The sequence below is a fragment of the Salmo trutta genome, chromosome 27 (genome assembly GCF_901001165.1).
Source record: "Salmo trutta chromosome 27, fSalTru1.1, whole genome shotgun sequence".
In the NCBI taxonomy this organism is placed as follows: domain Eukaryota; kingdom Metazoa; phylum Chordata; class Actinopteri; order Salmoniformes; family Salmonidae; genus Salmo; species Salmo trutta.
Window position 1 is genome coordinate 21848588 of NC_042983.1, and position 18260 is coordinate 21866847.

General features: G+C 44.7%; 1 protein-coding gene across 2 annotated transcripts in view; it reads right to left on the reverse strand.

Moving 5' to 3' along the window:
* The window catches only part of hmcn2 (hemicentin 2), a 63428-nt gene extending 47607 nt beyond the window's left edge, over nucleotides 1-15821 (reverse strand). For both annotated transcript variants that reach the window (XM_029717245.1, XM_029717244.1), the window contains exons 1-16: nucleotides 15272-15821; nucleotides 11339-11409; nucleotides 10836-10994; nucleotides 10618-10740; nucleotides 6022-6193; nucleotides 5766-5872; nucleotides 5526-5646; nucleotides 5180-5443; nucleotides 4936-5080; nucleotides 3720-3841; nucleotides 3228-3500; nucleotides 2619-2760; nucleotides 2157-2284; nucleotides 1257-1370; nucleotides 990-1148; nucleotides 614-808 (exon numbers count right to left, since the gene is read on the reverse strand). In XM_029717245.1, the coding sequence (XP_029573105.1) occupies nucleotides 614-808; nucleotides 990-1148; nucleotides 1257-1370; nucleotides 2157-2284; nucleotides 2619-2760; nucleotides 3228-3500; nucleotides 3720-3841; nucleotides 4936-5080; nucleotides 5180-5443; nucleotides 5526-5646; nucleotides 5766-5872; nucleotides 6022-6193; nucleotides 10618-10740; nucleotides 10836-10994; nucleotides 11339-11409; nucleotides 15272-15545 (2569 nt within the window). In that variant the 5' untranslated portion in view covers nucleotides 15546-15821. The remainder of the gene's footprint in view (nucleotides 1-613; nucleotides 809-989; nucleotides 1149-1256; nucleotides 1371-2156; nucleotides 2285-2618; nucleotides 2761-3227; nucleotides 3501-3719; nucleotides 3842-4935; nucleotides 5081-5179; nucleotides 5444-5525; nucleotides 5647-5765; nucleotides 5873-6021; nucleotides 6194-10617; nucleotides 10741-10835; nucleotides 10995-11338; nucleotides 11410-15271) is intronic.
* Nucleotides 15822-18260: the final 2439 nt, after the last annotated feature.

Sequence of the window (18260 nt, forward strand, 5' to 3'; positions counted from 1 at the left end):
CCTCCCTCCCTCCCTCCCTCCCTCCCTCCCTCCCTCCCTCCCCTCCCTCCTCTCTCTCTCTCCCTCCCTCTCTCTCTCTCTCTCTCTCTCTCTCTCTCTCTCTCTCTCTCTCTCTCTCTCTCTCTCTCTCCTCTCTCTCTCTCTCTCTCTCTCTCTCCCTCCCTCCCTCCCTCCCTCCCTCCCTCTCTCTCTCTCTCTCTCCCTCCCTCCCTCCCTCACTGGCCAAGGCCAAAGTCATGGTCCAAAAGATATTATATCCACATCATATAGTTAAACTTGACTCAACCCTGATTTAACATGTAAATCTCTGTCAGATCTCTAAGGCTCTCAAAGTGCCTCAGTTTGCTTCACTGCAGGAGAAAGGGGAGACGCTCTATTTATTCAGCAGTGCCAGCTGTATCCTGTTACGCTCACTCTCTTAAGAAAACGTTTACTGAATCTGATCTGAGGGGCTCCACCTCTTCAATATTCATGAACCCAAAGAATGTCAGCCATGCCAGTCACACACCAGGCCCCAATGGAGGTTCTGGTCTCTTGGTGCCTGCTGCTTTGGTATGGAATGCAATAGTGGGATAGTAAAATATTGTAAAGAACAATAGTGGGAAAGACTCACTCTGGATCAGGAGATGCCCTTTTTTTAGTTGCACCTGGCTACCGCTGCTGTCTACGTTAGTGGGAATCGGTCTCCCATCATCTCGATGCCAGGTAACCTTGGGCAACGGGAAACCATGGGCGACACAGGGCAGGGTGACATTCTCCCCCACATCTGCCATCATGTCAACGGGGGTTTCTGAAAACAGAGGGGCCGCTGTGGGAGAAAGAGTGGGGAGATCAGCGTGAAGTTCTCTATACACAAATAGTGTATAAAAAGGACATATAACTAATCTACTTAAAATAGATAAACAGTCTGTATTACACCTAATTGGTTTATATAAAGGGTGAAATGCCTTGCCATTATTACTGGTTATCTGAAAGTAGCATTTATTCACCTCCAACCTCCAGAATAACGGTAGCAGAGGAGGTTCCAGCCGGGTTTCTGGCCACACAGCTGTACTCCCCGGCATCCTTCTCCTGCACCCCTCGGATCTGCAGCGTCCCACGATGCACGTCCTGCTCAGCAAAAGGAACTGAGCCTACCTGCAGATCACCTGAGAAAAAAAACAAGAAAATGACACACAGACACAGTGACTTATTAATGCAAATATCAACCTAACAGGTATCACATCACAACGAATCACTCAGTGATCAGTATTTACCTTTGGACCATTTGACCAGAGGAGGGGGGACACCTGTTGCTTGGCATGCCAGAGTGGCATCACCTCCAACTGCTACCATCACAACCTGTTTCACCACCCAGATACTGGGTTCCTCTGTAGGGAGGGGAACCAAGATAGAGCTTCAATAATAAACATGACTAAAACATGTTTATTATCTACCAAATCGGCAGACATGTTCACAATGCTATACATGATCAGAATAGCAAAGTAGTGTGAAATTAATTTTGTAAATTGACTGGGCAGCGGTCCAAGCAGGAGGTAAAAATAGAAATATCGCTGTCTGACATTTCACACGCCTTGTACGTCAGTGGAGACGTGACAGAGACAGATGCTACAGTAGTCAAGAGAGAGAGACAGCTGAAAGGATAAGACGATGCATCCAGCCAGAGCCGGCATGATGGTGTCTTGACAGACCAGTGTTGTTCAAAATGACACTCCCAGACAAAAGTAAGTATAATACAAGCACACTCCAGGGAGAAGCTGCCATGGTCCATCAGTGCTGTGCCCTCCGTCAAGCATTCACTGACAGCAAGGCTAAAAATATATCCTGATGACTGTCAACCCTGCCCACACAGGGAGTTTCAACCCACTAAGCAAGACAGGAGGAAATATGCCACTGTCAATCTGAGCTCTACTCACAGCTAGACAACATAGCCCAAACACCATGGATCAGAGAGAAATTCATTCAAACAGCACTCAACAAAGTTTTCTAACACATAAACCATACAATAGTGACCCTACTCTAAAAATGTATGCCTGGGGAAACAGTGGAAGATAATCTTGAGTTGAACTAGTCTAGAGAGAACCTGTCATAGCCTTTATAGAGCTGTCTCACTTAACCTATGGTAGGACTGGGGCTGTATAGACATCTCTACCTACCTGCATAATTGAGAGATACAGTCTGTTTAGAAGTTCCAGCCTCATTGGTTGCAAGGCATGTGTAGTTCCCAGCATCCTCGGGGAGGGCATCTCTGATTGTTAGGTCACCATGTTTGGATATAGCCATCCTGTATCATGTAAGACAGACATCAGTCATGGGAATTAATGTTTGTTGATATAGATGATTACAAATGCAGATGTCTCAGTGAAATTCATCACTAGCTGTCCAAGGAACTGTTTGGATTGCTTAAGGCATTTCTCTTAGGAAAATGTATTTATTGGCAGCCATATGTAAATGTACAAAAAATCTGGAATAATATAGTTTTGTGGTTAGATGTAACTATAAAATGAAGCAAACAAGATGTGACATTTGTATATTCATAGTAGGCATTTAAAATAGAATCAAACAAGTCTCTGCAGCTGCTGTCGTGTAGGTGTTGAGTGGGCTGAGAGTTCCTTTACCTTGGCTGATTAGTGAGGAAGATGTTTCCATGACTCCAGAAGAGCTGTGGAGGGGGGGAGCCGGACGCTGTGCAGATGAAGTGGACCTCAGACCCCCTGGAGAAGGCTTGGCTCTGGGGGCTGACTACCACAGAAGGGGGCTCTACAGAGACAGAGAGGATCCATAGTAAAGGGCTGATGACTCAAGTCCCAGCCATGGCTTTATGATAAGTCATTTATTACAGGCAGCGGTGATCATGGCTAAACTGTGGTGATCCTCTGCAGTCTGGGGGCAGATCAGGATTAACAGGGATGGTCTGACGTCATGATCACAGCGGATCACAGTCAGAGACATGTTTCAAATTTGTTTGGTCGTTTTCAAACGCATTTTCAAGCGTCTGAGGCCATGCCCATGATAGAACCTGCAATTTTCAACTTGCATCAATTGGGCTGATTTGAAACATGTTCTGACTGGGAGCGTTTCTGGAGAAGTGGATAAGTCCTTCTACTAAGGCAGTAATGGAAAGCAGATGCCAGAGGCCTGGAGAAGGTATGGAGGAGGCCCTGGTGTGTTTAGTGTTTAAGCAGATAACCGGTACGGTACGGTTGGGGTGCGGTGAGCTACAGTACCTGGGACGAGCAGCCACACTGTGACTCGGCTGTCTCCATGGGCGTTGGTGGCCACACACTGGTACTGGCCGGCGTCCTGGGGCCGCAACCCACTGATCTCCAGGAAGGAGTTGGGCAAGACCCTTAGCCTCCCGGAGCGGGCCAGGATAGTGAGGCCTGCCCGCTGCCAGGTCAGGTTGTGGCGCATGGAGCCCTCCACCTGGCAGGCCAGCACAGCCATGGCCCCCACAGTAGAGCTCACGTTCACTGGGGCCTTCAGCACCGGAGGAGGCTCTGTCTCATGGGAAACACACATTCAACACAGTGAGACAAACGACACACTATCAGCAGGGACTAAACAGTACAGACATAGTTTACTGTCAATATAAACATTTGGAATTACATGTTTTATATCAGTGGACTTTATATCAGTAATATATAAATAAGATAAGTATTTTGGAATGCTATTCATATATTTGAAGTGGTGTGTGTGTGTGTGTTCTTCTGACATACCTCTCACAGTCAGCTGTGTGAGGGCTCGTCCCAGTCCCGCGCTGCTCTGAGCGATGCACTCGTACGGACCCTCATCCTCACCTGAGGCATGCGGAATTTCCCATGATGCTTTGCCAGAGAACCTGAGACATTTGAACAGTTAGCTGGCAGGTGAGTGATGATGAGAACAGGATACTGTCTTACAGCACTGACAAATTAGCCTCTCTGGCACAGAGACACAGTGAATTCCTCTCGCCAGAGGCCGGCATTATTTAATGTACACTACCGTTCTAAAGTTTGGGGTCATTTAGACATTTTTTTGTCCATTAAAATAACATCAAATTGATCTGAAATGCAGTGTAGACATTGTTAATGTTGTAAATGACTATCGTAGATGGAAACGGCTTATTTTTATGGAATATCTACATAGGTGTACAGAGGCCCATTATCAGCAACCATCACTCCTGTGTTCCAATGGCACGTTATGTTAGCTAATCCAAGTTAATCATTAAAACGCTAATTTATCATTAGAAACCCCTTTTGCAATTATGTTAGCACAGCTAGAAACTGTTGTTCTGATTAAAGAAGCAATAAAACTGGCCTTCTTTAGACTAGTTGAGTATCTGGAGCATCAGCATTTGTGGGTTCGATTACAGGCTCATAATGGCCAGAAACAAAGACCTTTGTTCTGAAACTCGTCAGTCTATTCTCGTTCTGAGAAATGAAGGCTGTTCCATCTGAGAAATTTCCAATGAAACTGAAGATCTCGTACAACGCTGTGTACTACTCCCTTCACAGAACAGCTCAAACTGGCTCTAACCAGAATAGAAAGAGGAGTGGGAGCCCCCGGTGCACAACTGAGCAAGAGGACAAATACATTAGAGTGTCTAGTTTGAGAAACAGATGCCTCACAAGTCCTCAACTGGCAGCTTCATTAAATAGTACCTGCAAAACACCAGTCTCAATGTCAACAGTGAAGAGGTGACTCTGGGATGCTGGCCTTCTAGGCAGAGTTCCTCTGTCCAGTGTCTGTGTTATTTTTCCCATCTTAATCTTTTCTTTTTATTGGCCAATCTGAGATAAGGCTTTTTCTTTGCAACTCTGCCTAGAAGGCCAGCATCCCGGAGTCGCCTCTTCACTGTCGACGTTGAGACTGGTGTTTTGTGGGTACTATTTAATGATGCTGCCAAGTCTAGTGTCTTAGTGTGTTCAACGAACAGAAGAGACAGATACTCACTGGAACAACTTATCCTCTCCAAGAGACACTCCACTCCGAGTGAACCTCAGCCTATAGGGAACATCGCTCTCTACCGAACAGCCAATCATAGCGGGCTGCATATAAAAACTGTTCACCACAAGGGGCATGCTCACCACTGGAGGATCTGTTTCAAGACAAAAAGGAGAGAAGGGAAGAGGTCACACACCGGACTAGGGCTGTCTTTGAGACAGTAGGGTGGAGACTGAGGAGAGGGGTCTCTTACCTGGGATGATGTTTGTGTAGGAGACACTGGACAACCTCTGGAAGCGGTAACCTTCCTCATCCTTCCCTGTCACCTTGAGGAAGAAACTTTGGGAAGGAGTGCGAAATTCTGGGACACTCCAGAGTCCTCGGCTGCCCCTGTCAGAGGGCAGAGGCACAGGGAGGGTGCGTAGGGAGCGTCCTGAACCTGACACTAACTCCATGAGACTCAGCTGACCTGGTGGCTTTAGTCCTGTACACTTCAGCAACACATGGGCTGGAACTCCTATGAAAGGGGAGGAAAGCCAAATGTTATTCAATGCAATCACATATACATACAAAGATGTAAAATTACATGTACACATTACCTTTGATGGGTCTCTCCCTGGTATAGTTGAACTCAGACACTGGTATACTGGAGAACCCAGCCCGGAAGTCCAGATTGCTGACCCCTGTAACTCTCAGAGTGTGGCGGCCACCGCAGCCCACCTGGACATAGAAAGGGGACATTCAGTTGTTGTTTTGTGCATCAGAGGTGACTAAATCAGTTATCTCATTCTCAATGCAGGATGATCACAACCATGTCAGGAGGATCTACGGTACAGTACCTTCAGAGTCCAGGTTCCAGGTCGGGGGAACTTCAGGTTGACAACACGGGCTGAGTTTGGGATATTCAGTAGCTCTGTGAGGCCCTGCTCCACTCCAACAATGCGACCTAAGCAATTGAAACACATAACAATGTAATTTCAAAATGTGAAATAGCATTTGATGTTCAGCTAAATGGATATATAGTATTATTCTCAAGTTGTGACAACATTATTTGATATCTTTTCAGTGAGAATACATAATGAAAGCATAATATACCAAGGGGATCCCTGAGCTCGATCTGAGGGGCTGGCCCACTAAGTGACACCGTGAACTCCTTCAGGCTGGGGTCAAAGGGCACCTCCCACTGGTTCTCCTGAGCACTGTCATGGTTGGAGGAGAGCAGGTGGACCTTCAGGCCCTGTACTGTCTCTTCCACCCACTTCAAAACCTGGCAGGAAAGAAGACATCATCTCAGCAAGACAGCAGCACACCTCACACCCCACACAGCTAGAGGACAAACTAGACAGGGGTGGTCTGGAACCTGTCACACTAGACTAGACTATATAGACATGCTGTCAAAGACCTCTACTGGAAACCAAATCAGAGCGAAAAGACAGGAAGGATGTGCATGTGACCTCATGACCCATCTCTGATTCTGAAACTGTCTGCTTCAACACTGCAAGCTGGTCTTTGTCTTTGGACCATTCTTCCATCGCCAAAGTATGTCTCAAAGGGATCTTCCATAAACAAAAGGAAAGTGAAACAGCTCAACTGTCAAAAAGATAACATACAGTTTTCTGCACTCTTAAGCATGAATTCCCCAGAGGAGTTTCTCTCACAGTGGAAGGCAGCACACTGTCCTTCTGCAAGCCACCTTTAATGAATCATGGGATTGGTTCTCCTGTCCTGGCTTTACAAGAGTCTAGGAGAGATCTATTCCAGATTATAAACAAGTCCAACTGTGCAGGATAAATGAAGACTATCAATGGATCAACTTTTTTACTCTGTGTTATCTGACAAATTGGGTGGGCTTTAAATAGCAGATGTGGCCTGAGAGGACTGGTCTGGTCTGGAGTTGATGGGATTGTGGCGGCTTCACTGAAATGAGGCTCATTATCTTGTTCTCAGAGAAAAGATGACCCAATGCCTGGCTTCTGCTGAGACTGAAATAACCCTGGGTGGCTTGATTGCATTCAATTCCAGTAGTAAACATCACTGAGTATACTTTTCCCCCATGGCTATTACTGTAGAATATTTGACAGGTAGAATTTTTATCTTTGAGTTTTCAACCCTGTAGGTGAAATCACGCTGGTGGTTATGAATCAGAAGAAAAACAACCTGTGTCCTTTCTCCTTTACAGGAAAAGAAGAGCATAACCTGTTGTGTAACTGTGTCTCATTCATTTCACTGACTGGACCATCCTTTTTTCCATCTTTCAAGGGCTTAACAAGCAACTGTGGTCTTGTATTTGTTTTGACCCCATAATCGTGAGGGCAGACATTATGGTTGCATTGTGTCTATAATAAAACAAACAGAAAACATTGCTTCAGTGGCCCCTCTGAGAAAAGGGGCTTATTCAACACATCTTCATATATTTAGGAATAATGGAGATTGGAGTGAGCAAAGCCTTTGATAATTTAATTAGCAGGCCTCCCCTCTCTGTGTACTGGCCCACTGGCTACTCTCAGCAGCTGGTTCCTCTCAGAGTTTACAACTGGAAACAGCTGTAAGGTCTGCCACATGTGCAGCCGTCCCCAGTGGAGCAGGAAACTGCTGTAGCGTGAGCTACATCTTCCACAAACCGGTGTCTATTTCATCTCCAGCACCCAGGGAGGACACAGAGTAGACATTCATCTCCCCACAGCCTTAGACAAAGGGACATGCAGACTCCGAGACATTCATCTCCCCACAGCCTTAGACAAAGGGACATGCAGACTCCGAGACATTCATCTCCCCACAGCCTTAGACAAAGGGACATGCAGACTCCGAGACATTCATCTCCCCACAGCCTTAGACAAAGGGACATGGAGACTCCGAGACATTCATCTCCCCACAGCCTTAGACAAAGGGACATGCAGACTCCGAGACATTCATCTCCCCACAGTCTTAGACAAAGGGACATGGAGACTCCGAGACATTCATCTCCCCACAGCCTTAGACAAAGGGACATGCAGACTCCGAGACATTCATCTCCCCACAGTCTTAGACAAAGGGACATGCAGACTCCGAGACATTCATCTCCCCACAGCCTTAGACAAAGGGACATGGAGACTCCGAGACATTCATCTCCCCACAGCCTTAGACAAAGGGACATGGAGACTGTCTGGTCTGACCAAGGTGTGTCTCAAGGAACATGCTGTGTTCTGATGGTGCTGCTACAGCTGCTCCCTGCCTGAGCCATGGGAAATCCAGAGAATCTACGGGTCTTTGAAACCTCATCCGCTGTGTCTCAGCTGAACAGGCACATGCCGGTGTGTCAGGAAGAAGCATGCACTGTTCTTTTCTTCCTCCAGCTTGGTGGTTGTCTACAGGGATTCCTCTTCCTCATGCCCCTTTGAACCCCTCCAGTAGACCGCCTGTCTGATGGTTTCTCTCATCGTGGTTGGGGAACCTACAGACTACAGCCCTCCTTGCAGACAGGGGTCACCAATCTCCTGCTCTGAGGTTAAGACGCCACCACCATCGTGGTGAGAGAAGAGACGGGGTGCCAGGAACCAGGCTATTAGGCCAGATCAGTCCCAGATGGATCACCGTTCTCCTATTGGACGGGAATGTCAAAACACCTGCCTTGCCTTTCCCCCAGACAACAGACAAGAGTCTACCACATCTGTCTTCCTGTCTCTGGTCTAGACCACAGAGAATGGCTTTGTTCACTAACCTCAGGAACACGACAGAGGATACAGGTTAACTGGATTTCATTTATAATTTCACAAACACTCCTGTCACTTTAACTCACTACTGGGCCCACCTGAAATCAATAGGCCAATGTTACCAGTGGTTCTTTTATGGAAGGAAGTCCAGCTATTTCAGTGTGGAGTGCGTGTGGATCACAGGAGGTTGGTGGCACCTTAATTGGGGAGGATAGGCTCGTGATATTGGCGGGAGTGGAATAGGTGGAACGGTATGAAATACATCAAACACATGGTTCCCATGTGTTTGATGCCATTCCATTTGCTCCGTTCCAGCCATTATTATGAGCCGTCCTCCCCTCAGCAGTCTCCACAGGTGTGGATTTGAAACACAGAGACACGAACATGCATTGGCCAGGATACTGCCAAGGTACTCATAAACAGTCTACAGTAGATTATAGATGGGAGGGTAATAACTCATGAGCTCATGGCCTGTCCTGTCTCTTTATCACCCTTATTGAGTCTAAGCTGAGGCAACAGAACAGACATCCACAATATGCATGGATTCGTGCATGGATGAAACCTCCCAGAGCCCAGAACGATTTGTCTTGGCCAGGTTCTCAGTCCTCTTACATCCTTCACACACTGAGAACTGAGGATAGCCTCTGTGATCATTAGGACCAGAATCAATGCATTAGTGTTCTTTTTCTACCCGAGCTCGGGATTGTTAGGCAGATTGCTCCAGTGATAACAACAAGTTAAGTCTTAATAGTTGAAGGAGTGTCACACACAAGGTTTCACAATGAGCTGTTGTGTGTGGACTTGGAGCCAACTCCAGTGGGCAGCTGTGTTGGAAAGGGAAGCCATGACAGATCATATCCTGGGATTAGACAGTAAAATAAGCAGTCTGTTTTCTCTCCACCTCTCCCCCCGAGACCACAAAACACAGTGTATATTTGATTTGGCAACAGTATATTAAACTCATATTAAGGGGGAAGATGTTAGTTAGATGTGAGGTATTCATGCGGTTTCTAAGGATTAAAGGATTTACATTAATTTAGTAATAACATGCCACCTAGGAGTTACAATCCCACTGGTTGTAAATGCAACTGAAATATGGTAGTGGCTCCATACTAAATGAGCAGAGAGAATAGCATGACATTTTAAAGGTATAATGGGTCACATTAAAACATAAAGGCCCTCCAGCCACTATCCACACTCGGGCCCAGGTTGAGAGGACTGGTTTCTGTTGGGGGGTGAATGTGGTGCCTCAGCTCCTCACCATTAACCATCATAACGTAGCACAGCACTGTCCTGCAATGTGGACATGACATTTAGACACTCCTCAATGAACTGTGGAGGCTATGAAGTGTTCATAGAACCAAATCCCACACACATACACCATACATACTTGCATACATAAAGACCGGCATGAGTTGAAAAAAGCAGACACCCATAAAAACACACATTGAGAACTGGGTTCAGGGGTTCAGTGGGCCACCTCCCCCAGTGAACAGTCATACTTGGCTCCAGTGTAGAGCTATCCCTCTCCTCAGCCCAGCCCTCTCATGTGATGATATTCAGGATACCAGTGTCTCTCCCAAAGGAAACCGGCTTCTTTTATGTTCGATTGGGAGTTATTGAGCCACGTTGAATTTGGCTTCCAAGATTTGGGGTTCAGTTACATGATAAGATAAAGGAATCACTCACCCCTACTATGTAGTTCCTGGTGAGTTTAATATTAGCTTTGAAAATATTTGATGTGTGTCTATGAAATATACAATGATTACATGTTCGGGTGATATGGGATTCATATCGCTAGTCTTTCAACTGCTTTTACATATCAAATATTCTCCATAAACCATTTGTTCACTTGAACCCACCTGCATTTTTTTAGCCCATGTCCTGAAGAGACAATAAACCTTTGCTTCTTACAGAAAAATCACACTATGGTTGACCATTGACTCAGCACACCCTCGTCAGTATGCTTGAAAATAATATAAATTCATTTGATGACTCTCACCTCATTGACTTGCTGCTTGTTCAGGTGAAAGATCTGTCCAGAGCTGGTGGCAGCGATCTCCTCATAGGCTCTGTACCCAGGCTGAGAGCGGTCTCCACAGTCCCCAGTCAAGACAAACACAACCTGGGTGCACACAGAGGACAGCAGTGGAAGGTTATTATTGAATTACTGAATTTATACTGAGATTATTGTAATCATACATTGCAATCAATCATTACCTGTGACTGTCGGAGCTGCACCAGTTGCAGCACGTCCCGTTTAAGGTGGTAGTCCTTGGCCCTGGCGTCAGTGAACACGTAGATAAAGGAGCTTGGTAGAGACACCTCCAGGGCCTTCTTAATGGCTCCTATACTCATCTCTGGACAGTCTCCACCTCCCTGAGAGAAGACAACACACAGACCATTGATCCAACGCCATCACTGAGGGCCTCAATAGGAACAAGCAATCCATCACTATGAATAGACCGGTGCTATGCTATGGAACCTAACCATAATCTTATTGAGGTTAGAAAATTATACTATACTGTATTGACTATAGAGACTATGGGCTTTATATTCTAAGTAGTCTGCACTTCTATTGTACAGATCCTGCATAGCCTACCTCTTTCCTGGTCTACAGATTGATATCAAGCATGTACAGCCTATCCTATGGAGTCTGGCAGATGTTCTGGCAGAGGTGGTGTAGCTCTAACGTTGTAACAGGCTTTGGTTCTGGTACACACCTGGACAAACAGCTCCTGCAGATCCTGCTGGAACTTCTTTGGGTCAGTGGTGATGGACACAGGGCCAATGTCTAGGAGAACACATCATGTGGACGCTATTAACATTATAAATGACGAATGGCCGGATAATCAAAAGACAATCAATAAAAGACGAAAATGAAAGATAAAAAGATAAGTCAGTTGCACTGGATAATTATAGGGTTCTGGATGATAGTCCATGGTTAAATGGTAGTCCATGCTGCTCCCTCAAAAATAATGCTTGTAATACCATAATTCATTAGTGGTGGACAATTAAGTATCACATACATCCTAGATGATATAACAATATAGCATGTCTGTGGGGGTATTGTGCCATCTCTGGGTCAAAAAGCCCATGATGACTGAGTAATTATTAGTTGTGTTTAGTGCTGAAGTTAAAGCACCAGTGCAATCAAACAGCAAACCACCCTGCATCCCATTACTGGCTTGCCACTGAAGCTAACCAGGGTTGGTCCTGGATGGGAGACCAGATGCTGCTAAAAGTAGTGCTGGAGGGCCAGTAGGAGGCACCGTTTTCTCTTGTCAAAATGTTTAAAAGATTCCAATGCCCCAGGGAAGTGATTGGAGACATTGCCCTGTGTAGGTTGTTAACCCCGGTGTCCTGGCTAAATGATTGTGGACTACAGCAAAAGGAGGACTGAGCATGCCCCCATTCTCACAGGGCTGTAGTGAGAAGGTTGAGAGCTTCAAGTTTCTTGGTGTCCACATCAACAACAAACTATCATGGTCCAAACACACCAAGACAGTCGTGAAGAGGGCATGACAAAGCCTATTCCCCCTAAGGAGATTGAAAAGATTTGGCATGGGTCCTCAGATCCTAAAAAAGTTCAACAGCTGCACCATCGAGAGCATCCTGACTGGTTGCATCACTGCCTGGTATGGCAACTGCTCGGCCTCTGACCGCAAGGCACTACAGAGGGTAGTGCGTATGGCCCTATACATCACCAGGGCCAAGCTTCCTGCCATCCAGGACCTCTACACCAGGCGGTGTCAGAGGAAGGCCCTAAACATTGTCAAAGACTCCAGCCACGCTAGTCATAGACTGTTCTCTCTGCTACCGCATGGCAAGCAGTACCGGAGTGCCAAGTCTAGGTCCAAAATACTTCTTAACAGCTTCTACCCCCAAGCCAGAAGACTCCTGAACAGCAAATCAAATGGCTACCCAGACTATTTGCATTGCCCCCCCTCTCTCTTTTACACTGCTGCTACTCTCTGTTTGTTATCTATGCATAGTCACTTTAACTCTACCTACATGTACATATTACCTCAATTACCTTGACTAACCAGTGTCCCCACACATTGACTCTGTACCGGTACCCCCTGTATATAGCCTCGCTATTGTTATTTTATTGCTGCTCTTTAATTATTTGTTACTTTTATTTGACATTTTTTACTATTTTTTACTTAACACTTATTTTTCTTAAAACTGCATTGTTGGTTAAGGGCTTGTAAGTAAGCATTTCACTGTAAGGTCTACACCTGTTGGTTTTGAAATTCCCTATCTGGCCCTCAAACCATCATGGCCACCTAATCATCCCAAGCTTTCAATTGGCCCATTCCTCTCCCCTGTAACTATTCCCCAGGTGGTTGCTGTAAATGAGCATGTGTTCTCAGTCAACTTACCTGGAAAAATAAGGGCTAAATGAAAGTCAAAAACTTGAGGTTGAAATAATATTTTTTTTTACCATTTTAATTGAAAACAACCACAGTAATGATTTGATATTGGGATAAAAATGCCTGCATTGGACCTTTAACAGAGGGTGACCTGGTCCCCTCTCATACTGCAGTGTATCCCAGCATGACAAATAACAGCCTGCTAAGATCTGACACTTATTTGGACTCCTTCAAGGGATGATCGATGTAGCAGTAAACATTAACCGAGAAACAGAGAATATATTGTTTGTGATAGAGAATAGGTTAGCATATAGAACAGTATTTCACTCTAGTGTGAGGGATGGGCCCGGTAGGTTGGGGTGGGACAAACGTGTGTGTGTTTTTGTGTGTGTGTTTGTGTGTGTACGTGTGGCGTGTGTGCTTCAAGCTTTGCCATCAAATTTCAAGCCTTGATTACTAAATATAACTATTACAATAGACATTGATAATTTGTGGACATGTCAGACTGTCAGTCTGCCTGGTGATTATTTCTTGATCGCTCTCTCTCGCTCTCCCACTGTCTTTTTCTTGGCAGACTTTTTAAATCTTTGTCCCCATTTCACTCATAAAAGCCCATAAAACATGGATACTGTCACGCCTCTTTGTCAATCACCCAGTTTCTTTGCAATCTCAGGAGGTTTACAAGGTCCCCAAAGACAGAATGTGTAGCGTTAGTGTAGCTAGCCGAGCACAACATCCCCCTCCCAACTTCCAGCTCTTAGACCCAGGCTTGGTTACTGGGGCTGGTAGGCTTTCCGGAGGGGTGGATGGGGGGTGATTGGGGTAATTACACACAAGCAGGCAGCATATGCTTCTCATCAGGGCTCAAACACCCTCCCCCAATAGGGCACTCTCTATTTTCAAACTCCAGCTATCCCATAGAGGGAGAGTGGAAGAGGGACGCTTGGGGAAGAAGCTTACCTGTTGCCATCCCCTTTAGCCCAGTTATCCTGTTCCTCTGTGTGAGTCATGTTAAGCACACTAACTGTAGCCTAACTCAAATGTAGCTGGGTTGTTCCACCAAGTCGTGCCTTTTGAGATGTGTAACTTTGAGATTTTGTTGTTGTTGTTGATTTCACCTCATTTTAACATTCTGTCATAAGGAGCACATGTTCAACTTAATACAACACCTGCTTTACCATCTCAAGAGGTTAAATAAAGTGCCAAATAAAGTGACAGGGATGACCATAACAGGGTTGACGATTTTATCTTTAATCAGCCATAAATCCCCTTGTGACAGGGGAAATGGAAGCTTGTTGTGTGCAACAGGGAGGGGCAATTGAATGCAAGCTTCACACAAAAAAATCATTGTTAAAATACTTCTAGGTTGTCTATCTACGGGTAACAGGGTATGAAGTGCATACTGCTCGACTCACTCGGTTTTCCACCACAAAACACCAGAAAATAGGCAAAAAGAGTAGAGCCAGCCAGCTCGCTTGCTTTTATATTATGATTTGACTATTAGATAGATGTTCAATGTTTCTTTTGAAAAATAGATTTTAAAAGGAATAGTTTCAACATATTAAAACAAGAGTTCAGTTCACATAACAGGGTTGACCTTAAAATGAGGGACAGGTTGTTTTTTGTTAAAATTAATCACTACTCACATGAAATAAATAATCATCTCCAGAAATGACTTTGTCAAAGCAACAAAATAACTAGGACTTTACAATGATGGCGAAAACTTGGTTAATTTCGTTAAAATCTTCCTGGAATTTTGGCACATTGGCAAGTCTTTATTCATATACAAATCTGATTTATTGAATTCTCCATGTGGTCTATATTAAAGGGCACTTCATTGAATGCAACAGGCTTTTAAAATGTTATTCAACATTGGTGCACAGCTTCTAATTCAAATATCAAAGGGATGGAAAAGGTACTCATTTCGTGGAAAGACCCAATTAGTGTCTTATTTTTCGAATTTGTTTATCTTGAAACAGAGCCATAAACATCTGTAATTTGTAGTTTGCTTCCAGTTAAAAACTTCAGATTAGCCAATGGATAATAATTTGCATAATATAAATCAGATAAGGCTATACTGTATAGGCTACAGTTGATTTGGCTAGTAAATATTAAGATAAGTCATGTAGTGAGTGAAATGCAGGAGACTGAAATCAATTGTTCATGTCAATTGTTTAATGTAAATAATGTAGGCCTATTGTCATTTTAAAAAAATGCTAAATCTCTTACTCTTGTAAGAAATAATTTGAGTTCTGCAACTTTTCATCTTTTATTTTTTACCTGGGTCATGAAACGGGACGAGGACAAAGTTTTTGATGGGTCTGGTCCTCCGGTTGAGGGTCTTTTCCAGGATCCGAGAAGCGCCCTCTATCACCTGTTTGAGGTCGTCGTACATTGAGCCGGTAACGTCGAACACAAAGGCCAGGGTTGAAGCGCTGTCACTGTCCATGGAATCAAAGTCCTCCTGGACCCCCTCAACTCGCAGGTCAGCCAGTACTTTGGACCCGAAAATAAAGAGCGCCAAGACAAGGCACTTCAACATGATACCGGTCATTATCAATTCACTGCATCTGTATTTGTTTTCAGAAATGTAACAAACCAGTTAAAACACAAAACTTTTGACGAATCAAAAAAATCTCCTAGGCCTATAGAAATACAATTATTGCCAAAAACAACTCAAATCCAAAAATAATTGGAAATGTTGCCTCCACTGAAATGCACGCCGATCTAAAGTAGATGATGTAGCACGTTATTTCCTCCGAATTACATCCATGTACAAACGTTTGGAGGGACTGGAACGAGCTGCTCCCCTGGAGAAATGGAACGCTGAGCGCTCGGAACGGGGCGGAGATGGGTGTTAAACGGGTCCTGAGTAGGAACAAGCAGGTTTTTTTGTGTGTGTAACTTGACCCAGCTATGACTTCCAACCCAAACCCTATATCCCACATTCTCCTGGCTGGGTACACTTTATCTAACAGCATTGGATCCGGCCAACCTAGTTTGGTGCAAAGCAATTGTGCACAACTTTTACAGTGGAGAATACTTGTGGTCATGACTCAAGAGCATTGTCCAAATGGCTTGGGTTTTATTAATAGCAGCGTTTATATTCAGCTGGCATCTAATTTTGTACATGCTACTCTTTGGTAGTAGCCTGTCATAACAGTATACTATCCCTCTGGTGCATGAATGGAATCAGTGGCTTGACAAGATACAGAGAAATGCTGTACCAGATGTGTTTTCAGAGGAAAGGTTTAGGAAGCCAAACGTCCCTTTCTCTTCAGATTACACATTCTGATAAGAGCGGATACTTCGATTGCATCACATGCTGAAGCATTCGCTCTCAGTGATCTCTTTTCTGTATTTTCTTTTCATTAGATGTATTTGAGCCCAAAGAAATATGTAACTGTCACGCCATGCAAGCCGTGAGACCGAGGTAGCATATCCGTACGTTTGGTGAGGAGATAAGGCAACCTACATGAGGAAGGAAAGGGGCTGTCTAGAATGGGAACAATTCAGAGACCCAAAAAATAACCATTGGTGTCTGACAGGAAATAACAGGAAATCGACAGAGATTTAGAGTCACACTTCTGTGACCAAAGGAATTATCATTTCAGTCTCATATTCCACATTTCTTCTTACCAAAGAAAAGCATTTCAAAGAGAAACAATACCTTTTATAGGATGCTGCTGCAACGCCAGAAAACAAGAAATTAACGCTGTTTGCTACAGTGATAGACATTTTCTCTTTCTGAACCAACCAGGTCATAATTCAGACAAACAGCGCATTCGGAAAGTATTCAGACCCCTTGACTTTTTCCACATTTTGTTATGTTACAGCCATACTCTAAAATGCCTTTTCCCTCCTCATCAATCTACACATAATAACCCATAATGACGAAGCAAAAAACGTTTTTTAGAATTTTTTGCAAATTTATTACAAATAAAAAACGGAAATATCACATTTACATAAGTATTCAGACCCTTTACTCAGTACTTTGTTGAAGCACCTTTGGCAGCGATTACAGCCTTGAGTCTTCTTGGGTACACCTGTATTTGGGGAGTTTCTCCCATTCTTCTTTGCAGATCCTCTCAAGCTCTGACAGGTTGGATGGGGATTGCCACTGCTCAGCTATTTTCAGGTCTCTCCAGAGATGCTTGATCGGGTTCAAGTCTGGGCTCTGGCTGGGCCACTCAAGGACAATCAGAGATTTTTCCCGAGGCCACTCCTGCGTTGTCTTGGCTGTGTGCTTAGGGTCAATGTCCTGTTGAAAGGTGAACCTTCGACCCAGTCTGCGATCCTGAGTGCTCTGGAGCAGGTTTTCATTAAGGGTCTCTCTGTACTTTGCTCCATTCATATTTCCCTCGATCCTGACTAGTCTCCCAGTCCCTGCCGCTGAAAAACATCCCCAGCATGATGCTACCACCACCATGCTTCATCGTAGGGATGGTGACAGGTTTCCTCCAGACGTGAAACTTGGCATTCAGGCCAGAGTTCAATCTTGGTTTCATCAGACCAGATTATCTTGTTTCTCATGGTCTGAGAGTTCTTTAGGTGCCTTTTGGCAATCTCCAAGCGGGCTGTCATGTGCCTTTTACTGAGGAGTGGCTTCCGTCTGGCCACTCTACCATAAAGGCCTGATTGGTGGAGTGATGCAGAGATGGTTGTCCTTCTGGAAGGTTCTCCCATCTCCACAGAGGAACTCTGGAGCTCTGTCAGAGTGACCATTGGGTTCTTGGTCACCTCCCTGACCAAGGCCCTTCTTCCCCGATTGCTCAGTTTGGCCGGGCGGCCAGCTCTAGGAAGAATCTTGGTGGTTCCAAACTTCTTCCATTTAAGAATGATAGAGGCCCCTGTGTTCTTGGGGACGTTCAATGATACAGACCTTTTTTGGTACCCTTCCCCAGATCTGTACCTTGACACAAACCTGTCTTGGAGCTCTATGGACAATTCCTTCGACCTCATGGCTTGGTTTTTGCTCTGACATGCACTGTCATCTGTGGGACCTTATATAGGCAGGTTTGTGTAGACCTAGGCAGGTTTATATAGACCTTATATATATGTGCCTTTCCAAATCATGTCCAATCAATTGAATTTACCACAAGTGGACTCAAATCAAGTTGTAGAAACATCTTAAGGATGCACCTCAGCTCAATTTCGAGTCTCATAGCAAAAGGTCTGAATACTTATGTCAATAAGGTATCTGTTTTTTATTTTTTATACATTTACAAACATTTCTGAAAACCTTTTTTCGCTTTGTCATTATAGGTGT